Raw genomic sequence first — 15052 nt, 5'->3', positions numbered from 1 at the left:
TGCAAGGCCTTCGTCCACTCATTCCAGAAGCCCTGCCCACCCCAACCCTGGAAAGCCTTCCCCGGCGCCCCGCCCACAACACCGAGAGGCCCCGCCCACCCCATGCCTAGAGAGCCTGTCCCCGGCGCCCCGCCGAGTCACTCCGAGGCCCCGCCCACCCCTGAAGACCCGCCCACAACCCCGAGAGGCCCCGCCCGCAACCACAAGAGGCCCCGCCCAGCCGACCCCTCGGAGCTGACCTGGTCGGCCCCACCCTCAGTGTCCCCCTGTTCCCCCAATGCCCCTGCCTGGAGCCGTGGACTCCCTACCAGCGCCCAGCCAGGAGCCAAAGCAGCTCAGGAAGAGAGGCTTGTTTTTTAAAATTTATTTTAAAACATGAAACCCAAGCTGAATAGAAACCACAGAAATTACATTGACGAGATTTTTAGTATTTGCCAAGAAAAATAAAGCCCCCAAAGAAATAAAAATCAGCCCCCAAACCCAGTTCTAAAAAAACAAAAAAACACAGCGACAGTACATACAGCCATGGCCCTACGGAGGCTGGAGGAGGGGGAAATGCAAAATGGTTCAGGCCTCAGTTCCTGGATGTGAAATCACACTGCGGTGGGGGAGGTCAGATGCCCAGGCCGGGGGGGTAAACCAGGAGGCTGAGTCTTAAGGAGATTATATATATATATATATTATATATAACAAATATGAAGTGGTTCAGTACACAACCATTATGGTTAAACACAAAACGAAGATCCCACAGGAGAGGCCCTGGTCCCCCGCCTGCCCCCTTGTCTGGGGTTCTGGGGTCCAGGGGGCTGCCTCACCACCCCTCTCAGGGCTGGGGCAGAGCTGGCCCCAGGGCAGGAGCAAATGTTGCTTGGAACTCGAATTGCATAGTGAGATGGGTGGGTGGGCAATGGGCCAGGGGCTGCTCCCAACCAGGCCCATTCACTACCAACCTTGCCATGACATGTGGGGGGCCCTGGGGTAGTGGATGCCTGCTGGGGAGCCCTCTCAGTGAGGTAAGCCCCTGGGCTCCTCCCTCTTGTCCCCAGGGCCACCCTGTCCTCCCAACGAGGCTGTGGGCCTGGGGGCTGCAAGACCCCCTGTGCAGGGTGAGAGTGGGGGCTGGCCACGGCAGCAAGCGCCAGCCAGATGTCCCCAGTAGATGTGGCGAGGTCATGGGATGGAGTAGTTAGGAACACGGCACCGAAAACTCAGAACAAAAATACAACCAATGGCAGGCGCTCCCCTCCACCTACTGAGGTGGGGTTTGAACCCCTTTTGATTTTCCCTGTTTCCTTTCTTCAACCTTGGTGAGTAGAAAGTCACAGACGGGCACACACGCACACCACGGTCAGGAGTCCCGAGACAGCACGAGGCTGGAAGCCCTGGCCTCACCGCCTCTCACGCTATGTCCATTCACCTGGCAGGCAGCCTCACGGCCATGGACAGCATTTGTGCTTCTGAGCGGTCGCAGGGCGCTTGGCGGGCACCCACGCCAGGGTGCCAGGGCCTCTCTCCCGGCCCTAGGCCTGGAGAGCTCCCCTGGCAGGTCAAGCCCAGAGGAAAGACTGGGCAGGTTGGCTGTGGCAGGGCCTCCGAAGGGGGCTCAGAATGTCAGCCTGGCGGGGCCTGAAGCAGAGGCCCCTCCACTGAGGTTTGGTCATGCCTGGGGAGCTCAGACGCCCCGGCTTGGGGCCCCAGGCCCATGGACTCCCCTCCCCACTCTGCCCTCCCATATTCCCCCTTTTTGGTCCCAGACACCAGCACAAAGAAAGGAGGGGTTCACAGAGGAAGGGCAGGGCAGAGCCTGGCCCCAGGGAGGGGATGAGGACATTTCCGGTCCAGGTAGCTGCCGGCTGCTCTGGGAGGAAGAGCCACGCGTCTGTAAACTGCTGGGGCTGGCGGCCCGCCCCACTGCGGGGCCCAGCCTTGACCCCTGCAAGTGGCCATCCAGCTGCCCTCTGGCTGCCCCTGGCCTTGGCACAGGCATCGAGCCTCGAGGGCTGGGCTGGCTGGGCCAGGGCCGGGGCCGGGAGGGGCAGCACGTCCGATCCTGACGTGGGGTGGCTCTGCCCTCCACGGCGGAAAGCACAGCAAACATCGTACACTAAAGCCAAAAGCACCGTTGGGGAGCCTCGCTCCCACTTCATGGGGAGGAGACCGAGGCCACAGGGACCTCAGTCCAAAGCCCGCGGGAGGTTCATTCCCGAGGACAGTCCTCCTGGGGCAGCACCTGCCTGGGGAGGGGTGTCCAGGCCCTTGGGCTGCCTGTCGGTCTGTGGCACCCCCTGGAGCACCCCATGAAGAAACGCTACTGCAGCCTTGACTCCCAGCCAGCTGCTCCGGCCTCGGCTCCAGCCCGGACTTGGGCTCACACTGCCGGCTCTGGGCCAGCCAGGGGCACCCGTGGAGTTTGGGGGTGAGGTTAGTGGTTAGTCCCAAGGGGGGACAGCAGGGCCTGAGGGATGTTCACAGCCAGCTCGGGTCCAGCCCCTCAGGCCGGGCTCCTGGGACGCTGTACCTGTCATGGATGGAAATGGAACCAAGAAGGGAGGGAAGGGGGTGCCAGCGGTCCCCCTCAGCCCGCAGCCCCAGCCTGCCCTAGAGATGACAAATGTGGTTAGTGCAAAGAACGAACCAGACACAGCTGCCCAGTCTCTGGGTGGGGGAAGGGGGTTTGGCACCAAGAAGGCGGCCAGCACTGGGTGGCAGGTGAGCGGCCCGGGCTCCACGTGGCTCCTGCTGTCCATGGAGGGCTGGGGCCTCCAGCAGGGCAGGTGCTGAGGGAGAGAGTGAAGCTGGGGCAACGGAGAGAGGCCCTGCTGGAGGGGGCCTCTGGCAGCTGGCAGGAGGGGTGAGCCTGTAGGTGGGCAGGCTGCACAGGCGAGGAGGGCACTGCAGAGAGATGGGCACGTGGAGGGACCACGGGGTGACCTCAGGGCAGAGATGAGCAGGTGGCACGTGTCCCTGTCCCTCAGTGGCCAGCAGGCGCCAGCACAGAGCGGCCCCAGCCATGCCTGTGAACTAAGAAGGGGTCCACAGAAGTGCCGGGCGGGAGGAAGGAGAGCTGCGGAGGGAAGGGCCGGGCGGCGACAGCACAGGTTGGGTGCGGCCAGGGCTCGTAGGTGTGGCGGCCATCTGCAGAGGGAGCGTGCCGGGATAGTGGGTGGCGTGCAGGGCTGGGGCATCGGCTGGCAGCAGCGTTCAGGTGTGACCCGAGTTGGCGGTACGGGCCCAGAGCCCCTGCGTCTCCACTGTGCCCCTGCGGGGAGGGAGAGGAGGGCACGCGGCCTGCAGACGCGTCTGGGGCAGGCCTGGCACGGCGTGCGAGGGTCCGGTGGGTGGCCCAGGTGGAAGCGGCAGTGCTGGCACGGGGAGGGGAAGTTGGCACGTGGGGTGGGTGGCTGCCGGGCGCGGTCTAGTGGCTGCCGCTGGAGTCAGGGCGAGGCTGGCTCGTGGCGAGGTATTTGGCTCTCATGCTGGAGGTGTACTGGAGGGAGACAAGGGGGAGGCGTCAGCAGGGCCCCTGCATGGCGCACGCAGCCAGGGGCGCCTTCCGCGTGGTCCTCACTTGGCTGAGCCAGCAGCCCTGGGGGCAGAACGGGACAGTACAGGGTGCCCTGACAGAGCCTACAGGGAGGGGCTCAGGAGGGGCCGCTGGCTGGGGGCCCCTGCGCTCTAGGTCTGGCTGAGGCTGAGGGAGGGGCAGCCCCCGAACTCTCCAGGCTCAGGACAGGGGATGTCTCCTCTGAGGAGGGGCGTACACACAGCCTCCCATGCCCACACCAGCGGCATTTGGGCATTGGGCCAGGCAGAGTTCTGCCACCCCCAGGAGCCACAGCTCCAAGGCCCTACCTGCACCTTACGCACCCAGGACCTGAAGGACACAAACCAGCCACCCTCCAGGGCCGGGCCAAGGCCTCCTCCGGGCTCAGGGCCGGGTCCTCCTACAGCCAGGCCACAGCATGCAGGAGTACGGAGGCCCCAGCCTGAGGACATCCCCCAGGCTACTCTGCCCCTTCACGCCATGGAAGGAGGGCCCCTTAAGCCACACAGGAGGCTGGAGCAATGCAGCCCCCCACTCCCATGGGGGACCCAACTGTGGGCTCCTGGGGGTCTTGGACTTAGGAACAGAGGCGGCTGCAGGGGGCGCTGCCCTGTGCCTGGCTCTGCAGCTGGCCTGCACCTCGTGGGTGCCCTCGTCCAGGCAGGAGTGTGAAGGTCTTGAGTGCACGTGTGTGTGCAAGAGAGTGCATGTGTGTGCTCACAGAGAAACCCACATGTGCGAGGCATGTGCTGAGGCCAAAGGACCCACAGGCCTGGCACGTGTCAGGGGCCGGCGGCGGTGAGGAGACCTGGCAGGCTGGCTCCCATCCCAGGAGGGCTTCAGAACCCCAGGGCCCCAGGCCCATCCCCATAGTCCCCAGACTCAGAGGCACAGAGCTCCCCGGGTCCCCGAGGGCCCTCCTGGGACACCAAGAAGGTTTCGAGCAGCCTGTGGGGACGCCACGGAGGGGGTGGGGGGAGGAGCCATGGCCCGGAGCCTCGTCATTCCACTGACATGCAGCGCAAGGGGAGGGGATGGGGGCGGGACTGGACGGGACGGGGCTGACGCCCAGACTCCTGAAGGAGCCCAAGCAGGCACCTGCACCACCGTGGGGCCAGCGGGAGAAGCTCGCGTGCTCGCCGGCACATGCCTGTCCGTGTGCACGCCCCTGACACGCGGTTGGTGCCTCCAGGGCAGGGCCTGCTGGCCACATGCCCAGGGGCCCGGGCACATACAGGGGTCTGGGTGCATGGATTCCTCACTGGGAGGTGACAGAAGGGGCTGGGGCCACTTGGAGCTGGTGGCAGAGTCCCCAGAGGCCAAGCAGCTGGGCAGGGGGAGCCTGGAAGGGGACTTGCCAACCCCACTGTGAGGCTGGCGGGCCCAGAGACGGCATTAGAAGTCTCTGGCTGAGCCGTGGCACTCAGAGCTGGCCCTGCCAACAGGAGCCGGACAGATGGAGCCCCAGCTCAGTGCTGACGGGAGGGCGGCAGTGAGTGCAGGGTGGAGGCGGGAGGCGCAGGCGGGTGGCCGTGCGGGATGGGGGACCCGGTGGGTCAGTACCTGTCGCTCTGAGGGAACAGCTACCACAGCGTTCGGGCACTGTCCATGGGCTTAAACTGCCAGCCCGCGTGGCTGCCAGAGTCCAGGGCAGCCAGATAGCGCTAGGAGGGCCCGGGGTGGGTGGGGTGCAAGAGAGAGAGAGAGAGAGAGTGTGGCCTCAACGCCAGGGTGTGGGGCCAGGAGTGGGGTGTGGGGCCAGAAGTGGGCTGTGGGCCGTGTGATGGCGAGGACGAGGGCAGCCGAGCGGGACTGGGCCTGCACCTGCATGGCCTGAACCTCACAGGCCCGGCCCCTCCCAGGCCCCCCAGGCCCAGCTCTGTGCTACAGGGGACCATGACAGTGGCCCCGGGATGGGGATTTCTGAGCAAGGCAGCCTTCGGCCTCCCAAGCCCTGTCCTGGTAGCCTGGCCGCCCCCTCCCCGGTCCCCCAGCTTCGCCACAAACTCCTTCTCTTCGGCACCCTGTCCCCTCCTGCCTGTGTCTTACTCGGGAAGTCAGAGGGGACACCAGGCCTGGGCTGAAACAGCCACGGGTGGACACTCAGGAAAAGACTCAAGGAAGAAAAAGAAAAGGAGGCAGGGCCGGGGCCCCTGGGAACTGGAGCGGTGGCACCCCACAGGTCCAGAAGGCACAGAGAATGGCGGGTAAGAGGCCAGGGAGGGCCTGGTGCAGGGCCGTGCCTACAAGCTGGGAGGGCCACAGTGGGGCCACCTCTGCCTGCCCACCCACTCTCCTTCCCCAGGAAAGGGCCTGAGAGCTGACCCCCTGGGCGGCTGGCCCCGAGGCTGCCCACTCTGGCCCCAGGACAATCCAAGGCCAGCGGGGAGGAGCTGGCAGTCCCACCCAGCCCCGTCGACTCAGGCCAGGCATCCTGCAGAGAGGTCCCAGCTGGGAAGGGTCACCTGGGACCCCGGTGGTGGCAGCTCACAGCTGCCCCCAGAGTTCACACTGGCTGCACATGCCACACCAGCCCACCGACGCAGTGGAACAGCGGACCCCCAAGGCTGAGCAGCCCCCCATCCACCCTCCTGCCCCAAGACTTACTGAGGGCGGCGGGGACTCGCGCCCAATGAGTGGGGTGTTCTCACAGCGGGGGTTCTGGAAATTAGCGTTCTGGCTCCTAAGGCATGAGGGGAGAGAGGCTGTGAGTGCCTGCTGGCCATGCAGTCCCAGCTGCAGGTCGGGGGGCCCATGGGTAGGCCCACTGTGCCCAGATGGGCACATCCATTCTCACTGGGGGTCCCACAAACCCAGCACAGTAATAAGGGCTTAGAGAGGGCCCACAGAGAGACCCCTGCCCACCTTGGCCCAGCCAGAGTCCACTCCCTCCGAGCTACCTGTTCACCATGTAGCTGGGCCCTGAGGTCCTTGGCCACAGAGTCCTTGTGCCCTGGACACGGAACCTCCATGTGACCATGTGGCCTCTCCATGGCCCCTGGACCGTGTTCACCTGGGGCAGGAGGCACTCAAGGCCAGGGCTGCCCAGCCCGGAGGCCGCCCCTTCTCCAGCCCCTTGCCTCAAGCTAGCCCCAGCCCAGATCCGCGCTCTCAGCCGCAGCTGATGTGTCCGCTGGCCCCACTAGGCCCACATCAACTCACATGTACTCAGTGACCGGGGCGTTGCTGACGGTGTGGGCCGCGGCCGGGATGCTGGTCTCACTGCCGTAGCTGCTGCCACAGCTGTACAGGCTGGGCATGTGGACGCGGTAGAGGCTGTCGTGCGCCTGCCGCGGCCCTGGAGCGGCCTCCTCCTCCCCGTCCTCATCAGGGCCTCTGTGAGGAGGGACACGCAGCACGGGCTCAGGCCCCAGCAGGAAGGAGCTGGCCACAGACCCATGGGGGTCAGTTCTGGTGCAGATAGACACTCCTGGTTCCAGTCCTGGCTCGGCCGTGTGCACACTCCATGTGGGACTGTGGGCAGGTCACCTGGCTCTGCATCCAGCCCTGCCCTTGCAAGGTGGGGTGCTAAGAGACCTGTGTGGTCACCCGAGTGCCAGGCCCTGTACTGCGGCCTGTGCATGGCAAGGCTGGCTGGCTGCTTACTGAAAGAAGAGTGCAGGGCCCCTTCTGGGAGAGTGCAGGAGGCCAGGGTGCCTCTTGAAGGCACAGGAGGCTGGGGTGCCTCTTGGCTCTGCAGGATCCAACTGCACCCTTGGGTGGCCTGAGCCATTTTTCCTAGCCCTGCTGCCCTCTGGCTTTCTGTCTTCCACTCTGCGCGAGCCTCTGGCACTTTGGAGCCTCCACGCCCCAGGAGGTCCCACATGGGACACAGGGCGGGCTGCCCGGCAGCAAGCACTTCAGAAACAGGACACTGGTAGCTTTTGGCTGTGCAGGGGCCACCAGCCAAGCCCCTCACGTGCAGTGGCTCGAGTGCCCACTTGACACTCTAGCTGTGTCCTCTTACAATGAGGGAAATTGAGGCCCAGGGTGGTTAAGTGACTTGCCCACATCATACAATAAGCAAGGATAGAGACAGAATCTGAATCTAGCCCTGTGGGTCCAGGGCTATGCTCTTATCTACTCCCCTATGTCTACCATCTTTGTTACCACTGACACCATCACCACCACCGTCACCAGCATCACCAATGCCATCACGATCACCATCACCACCACAACCACCACAACCACCGTCACCATTACCATCACCAACATCACCACCATGATCACCATTACTATCACCATCATCACCACTGCCACCATCACCATCATCACCAACATCACTAATGCCATCGCCATCACCATCATCACCACAACCACCACCACCATCACCATCATCACCATCACCACCATCACCATCACCATCACCACCATCACCATCACCATCACCATCATCATTGGCAGCATCACCATCACCATCATCATTGGCAGCATCGCCATCACCATCACAAAGGAAAATAATAGAAATCCAGACAAAAGGAAGAAATCTGAGCTGAGCTACCTGCCATCCATATTGGGCCACCAAGCAGCAGCCACAGTCCAAGTGGGAGGGGAGGTGAAGGTCTCAAAGATAAGCCATAGGAGCTCCGGCAAGGGAAGGAGCCTGTCACCCCAATACACCACTCAACCCAGTACTGAATGGGAAGACTCAGGCAGGGGCCGCCAGGACCCCCACTTCAAAGGTAAGGACATAGTGGCTCCAGGGGAGCTGGCTTCTATCCTGGTCACTTAGCTGGAGGCCACAGCTACCTGGACTACCCCTGGCAGAGCTAAGCCTGCACAGTGGACCACTGACCTTTCCCCCACAGCTTTGTGCACCTGCACCCCATGGTGGGGGACACCTGCCTGGGAGGCGGTACAGAGTAGACAGTCTGAGGCCAGCTCTCAGGGCATAGGGCACAGAGCCAGTCTGGGGAGGCAAGAGACCCCAGTCCTCCCCACTGCCTGCTCCGGACTCCTGCAACCCAGACCGTGAGCTCCTCCAGGCTGTTTTCCTCCTGTGAAATGATGATGCTCACCTAGGAACCAGCAGCCTCAGAGACACTAGAGAGGCCTAGGGAGGGTCACGAGGTGAGGAGGTGTCTGTCCCTCACCTCTGGGACTGGCACACGGGTGTCCATAAAGGCATGCCCCTGAAGCATCCCACATGCCATGTGGCCTGGGGCAAGCTCCTGCGACCCCCAGGGCCCCTCACCTCTTCTGCTGCCAGGTGTGCGGGATGCTGCAGACGATGGAGCTGAACATGAGGGCTGTGACGAAGGAGAAGAGGGCCAGGTAGATGAGGCCCTCCACGCCGTCATAGCAGAAGCCGGTCAGCGCTTGCACGTAGTCCTGAGGCCGCGGGATGAGATGGCAGGATCCAGAGACAGGGAGGGTGGAGGGGGCAGCGTGAGGCCTTCAGCCCAGCCACGGCGGCCTGGACCACCCCCCAGAGGCAGGGCTGAGGACCCACTGTCTGCTGAGGGTCCCCATCCTCCCGAACAGCTGGTCCCCTGTTCCCACCCTACAAGCTGCCATGGCCCTGTCCCAGGCCCTGCCTCTCACCAGATGCAGGCTGCGGCAGTCCACCAGGGCGGTGAGGTGCTGCAGGTTCACCTCCGTGCCATTCAGCACCTCCTGGACGTGGAGGAGGGGGTCCTGGGGGGCACGCACCACAGATGGTCAGCACTTCATTTGGACAGGGGACCTTGAGCCAGCTTCACCCCCATCTGGGAAGCCCCCAGGTCTCCCTCCACCCCATAATCTTCGACTGAGATACCCCCCACCCTGGGGTCTCAGTGCAGGTCCTGAGGACAAGGACTCTGGGCCTTGAGAAATGGTGACCCCAGGCTCCTCCCCAGACCCATGGGGTCTACCAAGGACATGAGGACCCAGAAGCGCCTGTCCAGTGTGGTCGCCACTACGTGAAGACAGACCTCCCTTTATTGTAACGGGAAAAACAGCGAACCCCCACGTGTCTACTGACACGGACCTGCTCTGCTTTTGAAAGTATTATTTCAAGGAACAGCTAAAGACAAGGGAAGAGTCTCATGTTGACTGACAAAACTCTCCATGCAGAGTGAGCGCAGTCCTGTAATGTGTCCGTGTGCTCACCGGTGCTCACGTGTGTGCATGCGTGTGCACCTGTGCACGGACACCACCAGCTCTGTCTCATGCCTGGAGAAACGGCTGCACAGAAACACTGCCAGGCTGACAGCGACTCCTCAGGAGCAGTGACTGGGCCCATTGCTGCCTTTTACGGCACGTTTTCTAAGGACCCACTACAATCCTGAAATGGATTTTGGGGCCGGGAGCGGTGGCTCACCCCTGTAATCCCAGCGCTTTGGGAGGCCAAGGTGGGTGAATCACTTGAGGCCAAGAGTTGGAGACCAGCCTGGGCAACATGGTGAAACCCTGTCTCTACTAAAAATACAAAAATTAGCCGGGCGTGGTGGCACGCGCCTGTAGTCTCAGCTACTCAGGAGGCTGAGGCAGAAGAATCGCTTCACCTGGGAGGCGAAGTTTGCCGTGAGTTGAGATCACACCACTGCACTCCAGCCTCGGCAAGAGAGTAAGACCCTGTCTCAAAAACAAACAAACAAAAAGAAATGGATTTCGGGATAATAGAGCCTACTGTTACGGGCTCAATGGTGCCTCCAGAATTCCTGTGTTGCGGTCCTAACCCCCAGGACCTCAGAAAGGGGCCGCACTTGGAGACACAGCCTTTAAAGAGGTGTTGAAGGTAAACCAAGGTCACATGGGTGGGTCCTAGCCCCATGTGACGAGTGTCCTTATAAGAAGAGGAAAATGAGCTGGGTGTGCTGCAGGCGCCTGTAATCCCAGCTACTCAGCAGGAGAATCGCTGGAACCCAGAAGGCAGAGGTTGCGGTGAGATGAGATTGCGCCACTGCACTCCAGCCCGGGCAACAGAGAGAGACTCTGTCTCAAAAAAATAAATAAATAAAAATAAAAAAGAAGAGGAGATCAAGACACAGACACCCACAGAGGGATGGTCCTGCGAAGACAGTGGGAGAAGACATCATCTACAAGCAAAAGGGAGGCCTTGGAAGAAGCCGGCCCTGCCAAGAGCTGTGCGATGATAAACGTTTGCTGCGGAGGCTGCCCCATCTGGGCTGCTGTGCTATGGGGGTCCCAGGAAACGAATCCACTTCCCTACCCACTCGAGTGCAAAAATGCCAAGAGGGAGCTCTAGCTGTAACAGAAATTCTAAAAAGTAACTTTAAATCAAAGCAATTGTGTGTGTGTGTGTGTGTATAATTTTTACTTATTTTTAATTTTTATTTATGTGTGTGTATATATGTTATATATATATACACATACATACAGAGAGAGAGAGAGAGAGAGAGAGAGACAGGGTCTTGCTGTGTTGCCCAGGCTGGGGTGAACTGGTGCCATCACAGCTCACTGCAGCTTTGAACTCCCGGGCTCAAGCAATCCTCCTGCCTCAGCCTCCCGTGCAGCTGGGATTGCAGGCGTGCTTCGCCACGCCTAGCTAGTTTTTGTATTTTTTTGTAGAATGGGGTCTTGCTATGTTGCCCAGGATGGTCTTGAACTCGTGGGCTCAAGTGATCCCCTTGCCTCAGCCCCCCAGAGTGCTGAGATGACAGGCATGAGTGCCGTGCCCGGCCCCGTGTGTGTATACACATTTGTTTGCTTTTAACTTTGTGAAGAGCTCCTTGGAGAAGGGCCAGCTGCTCCCAAATGGAGTCTGAGACCCACACTTGTGCCCACAGACGCACTCCTCCCTCTCATGTCCAGTCCTGGGGCGGTGTGTGCAGGGGCAGGGATCCCCATGGGTGGACCAAACACCTCCAAAGAGATTTGGGTTTTATCAAGAGTATAGCAACATATTTATTTTTTATTTTTATTTTATTCTTTGAGACGGAGTCTCACTCTGTCGCCCAGGCTGGAATGCAGTGGCGTGATCTCCGCTCACCACAATCTCCGCCTCCCAGGTTCAAGTGATTCTCCTGCCTCAGCCTCTGGAGTAGCTGGGATTACAGGCGTGTACCACCACGCCCAGCTAATTTATGTATTTTTAGTAGAAATGGTGTTTCACCATGTTGGCCAGGCTGGTATTGAATTCCTGGGCTCAAGTGATTCACCCACCTCGGCCTCCCAAAGTGCTGGGATTACAGGTGTGAGCCACCGCGCCAGGCCTTTATTTTATTTTTTTAACATATTGTAATGTAGAAATGCCCGGGCCCAGAACACTACAGGGAAAAACAAGAATCCTCTCAAATTTCCACAATGCCCCCAGGGCACTCACCCAGAGAATGGATCTGATTCTGTTACTCTCTTCCCTCATCTCTTTCCATTTTCTTCAATTTTTTTAAATATAAAGAGCTTGTATTACTTTTTAAACAAAGAATAAAGTTATTTTTTAAAAGTTGGGTGTGGTGGTTCACGTCTGTCATCCCAGCCCTGAGACCCACCTGGGCAACATAGCAAGAGCCCATCTCAAAAGAAATGATTTTTAAAACCTACCAAAAATTCCCAAGGGAAAGGAATGAAGGAGGGAGGAAGGGGAAGAAAAAAAGAGGCCTAACGCGGAAAGGGCTGGGGGAGGAAAGAGGAACACCTCCCATGCCACCGCCAACACCAGGTCCCCATTCGGCCAGCCTGGTGCCTTCTCCAAATTTGCCCTGAGCTGTGTTTGCACCACAAATTCCTTTCATGCTGAGAAAAGAGGACCCCTGCCTGCCCCAGTGCCTACCCCGCAGCCCCTCACCTTAGTGGCCGGCTGCTCCCAGGGGACGGTCCTCAGAAGCTCAGCCACGACATCCTGCATCTCCACCAGTGCCTTGTGGCTGCCCGACAGCTTCTGCTCCAGAGAGGAGAACAAGTCCGTGGGCGCTGCTGGGTCCGCCCGCCTCTCCCTCCCCAGGACCCTCCAACGCGGGGACACCAGCAAGACATCCAGCCTGGGAAGCCATCAAGGCTCTGCTCTGCAGGCCAACAGGGCACTCCCTGCCCTTGCTTCCCCCGGGACACACCCAGAGACCACAGAGCCCTGAGGTGGTAACAGCCAACCACGCACCCACACCAGCAAGCAAAGCACAGTCACACGGCCCTCAGGATTCAAAGGGTCACGTGCTACCGGTAAAATGACAGGCAGTGCGTACAGGGCTTGACCAGCTGGTGCGGCCGACCTCTTCAAACTCCCCCACCAGGACGCTTGAACACGGTTACCCTACAGAGGCATCCCTGGGGCTCCTCCTTCCCCCACCAAGGCCAATCCAAGGAGCAAAAGCAGTCCCAGCGATGCGGGTGCATTGAGCAGGTCCCCCCGAAAGGCTCTCAACCAGGTCACCGGCGTGGTAACCCCAGGGGCCGCTGGTGACATCCACACAGCCTTTGTCCAGCTCTCTCCCCCAGTTCCCCAGTCCTGCAGGCTGAGGAGCCAGGCGCCAGGCCTGCTGGGCCCCTCCATACACAGCAACGTGCTTCAGACTCTCCTGAAGCCCAGTCCCGGCCTCCCAGGCTCTCACCTGCTGGAAGGGGTTGGCGGTGCGGGGCGAGCAGGCCAGGTAGTACTGCAGGATGTCTGCGGAGAGACATCAGGGAAGGCTGAGCTGCAACGGCTGTCCCTGTGAGACTGTGTGCACGTCTGCCTGTGTCTGCACGCATATCTTCAGGGCATCTGCGTGCATGTTTACATGTGTGCATGTGTGTCTGTGTGCACCTGTTTACACATGTGCATGTGTCTGCATGTTTACTTACACGTGCATGTGTCTGTGTGCACGTTTCGTGTGCATGTGTGCCTGTGTGCATGTGTCTGTGTGTTTATATGTGTGCCTGTCTGTGTGTGCATGTCTTCGCATGTGTGTCTGCATGCATTTACACACATGCCTATGTCTGTGTGTGTGGCAGTGGGGTCTGGGCTCCCATCAAGCCAGAGTCCCCACACACTGCCCCTTGCCTGGGTTCCACCTTCTGAACTCTTTACAAGTTCAGTTCTTCCAATTATAAAAGAACATTAAAAAAAAAAAACATTTTAAAAGTTCAAAAAATGATGAAAGTATTTAACAACATAGGAGAGCACCAGGCATCACTGTGGCCGCCTGTGCAGTGAAGCCAGCCTGGCTGGCCTTGCTGCCTTCTGGGAGGGGCTGTCTGGCCCGCAGGCTGGAGCTCACACTTACGTGTGTACATGTACACGTGTAGGGGGCGCTGCTCATACTTGATGAGACCCCCCGCCAAAGGCCACCGGCTACAGTAGGGACCTGGAGGGACCAGGATGATAGCACCGGGGCCAAGGACAGTGGTGGGTAGCACGGAGCGGTCACCAGCCCTCCCCGCCCCTAGCAGAGCGGGCCCACCCCTCCACCCTCGCCCCCGAGGACAAGGTCAGTGGGCAGCAGATGACTTTTCCTCCAGGAGGCTCTTCAGGCTTTGGTGGAAATGGTTTCTTCAACGAAGGCAGGTAAAAAACCAGCCCACAAGCCAATCCTGTGGCCTCCAGGGACAAAGGGTGGCAGGATGGTCACCTTCAAGGTCATTCAGTAACCCTCACCCCCACAGGGACAGGCCTTCTATTTCCTATTTGGGAACACACAATAATTCCACAAGGGGGGCCCGAGAAGCTTAACACACTGACGGCACCCTGATCTCCAGATTCCCACGTCCACCTGCCTCTGTGCCGTCCAACACACATCGCAAACCTCCTGAGGGGGCCGAAACTCCCGATGCCCCAGCTCCCTGCCCCCCACCTCCAGACCTGCTCCCCCACCCACAGTACAGCTTATGGTCCCGCAGCACAGAGCTGCTGAGACCAGGGACGCCAACTCCTGCTCCGTCCCTCTCGCTCCCTACATCCAACTGACCGGGAAGTCCTGCCAGCTCCGCCCTCAAAGCCCATCCGTGTCCACCTTTTGCTCCATTTATTCAAGCCCCTGCTGTCTCCTGCTTGAGGTATCCTCCTCACCCACTCTTGTAACCCTTGAGGCCTGAGGAAGCTTTGAAAGGGACCTTCAATCATGGGTCAAATCTCTCCCCTGCCTCCCTCCCTCCAATGGCCTCCCCCTGGAATAAAGCGAAGCTTGCCACAGTGACTCAGCCCCACTGGCCTCCCACCCTCCATTCTCCCCTCGGGTCTGCCTCCTGCCTCGGGGCCCTTAGAAGAGATGCAGCATCCTTCTGGCTCTACTTTTTTTTTTTGAGATGGAGTTTCACTCTTGTTGCCCAGGCTGGAGTGCAGTGGTGCGATCTCGGCTCGTTGCAACCTCCACCTCCTGGATTCAAGCAATTCTCGTGCCTCAATCTCCGGAGTAGCTGGGATTACAGGCACCCACCACCACACCCAGCTCATTTGTGTATTTTTAGTAGAGACAGGGTTTTGCTATGTTGGCCAGACTGCTCTTGAACTCCTGACCTCAGGTGATCCACCCGCCTCGGCCTCCCAAAGTGCTAGGATTACAGGTGTGAGCCACTGCACCCAGACCTCTGGCTGTACTTTAATGCCACCCATTTGGCCTCCCCTGGGCATCTACTCGAAGCAGCCCTGGG

At 60.1% G+C, this 15052-nt stretch overlaps 1 protein-coding gene across 2 annotated transcripts in view; it reads right to left on the bottom strand.

Annotated features, from left to right (window-relative positions):
* Nucleotides 1–346: 346 nt before the first annotated feature.
* The window catches only part of TTYH3 (tweety family member 3), a 33075-nt gene continuing 18369 nt past the window's right edge, over nt 347–15052 (bottom strand). Inside the window, exons 8-15 of one of the 2 annotated variants that reach the window (XM_019031366.4) lie at nt 13036–13091; nt 12276–12368; nt 9089–9181; nt 8739–8875; nt 6707–6880; nt 6152–6227; nt 5108–5208; nt 347–3487 (exon numbers count right to left, since the gene is read on the bottom strand). In XM_019031366.4, the coding sequence (XP_018886911.2) occupies nt 5128–5208; nt 6152–6227; nt 6707–6880; nt 8739–8875; nt 9089–9181; nt 12276–12368; nt 13036–13091 (710 nt within the window). In that variant the 3' untranslated portion in view covers nt 347–3487; nt 5108–5127. The remainder of the gene's footprint in view (nt 3488–5107; nt 5209–6151; nt 6228–6706; nt 6881–8738; nt 8876–9088; nt 9182–12275; nt 12369–13035; nt 13092–15052) is intronic. The other variant, XM_004045036.5, reaches the window with a different exon arrangement.

The sequence above is a fragment of the Gorilla gorilla genome, chromosome 6 (assembly GCF_029281585.2).
Source record: "Gorilla gorilla gorilla isolate KB3781 chromosome 6, NHGRI_mGorGor1-v2.1_pri, whole genome shotgun sequence".
Taxonomy (NCBI): domain Eukaryota; kingdom Metazoa; phylum Chordata; class Mammalia; order Primates; family Hominidae; genus Gorilla; species Gorilla gorilla.
This window is presented reverse-complemented; position numbering and strand designations above follow the sequence as displayed.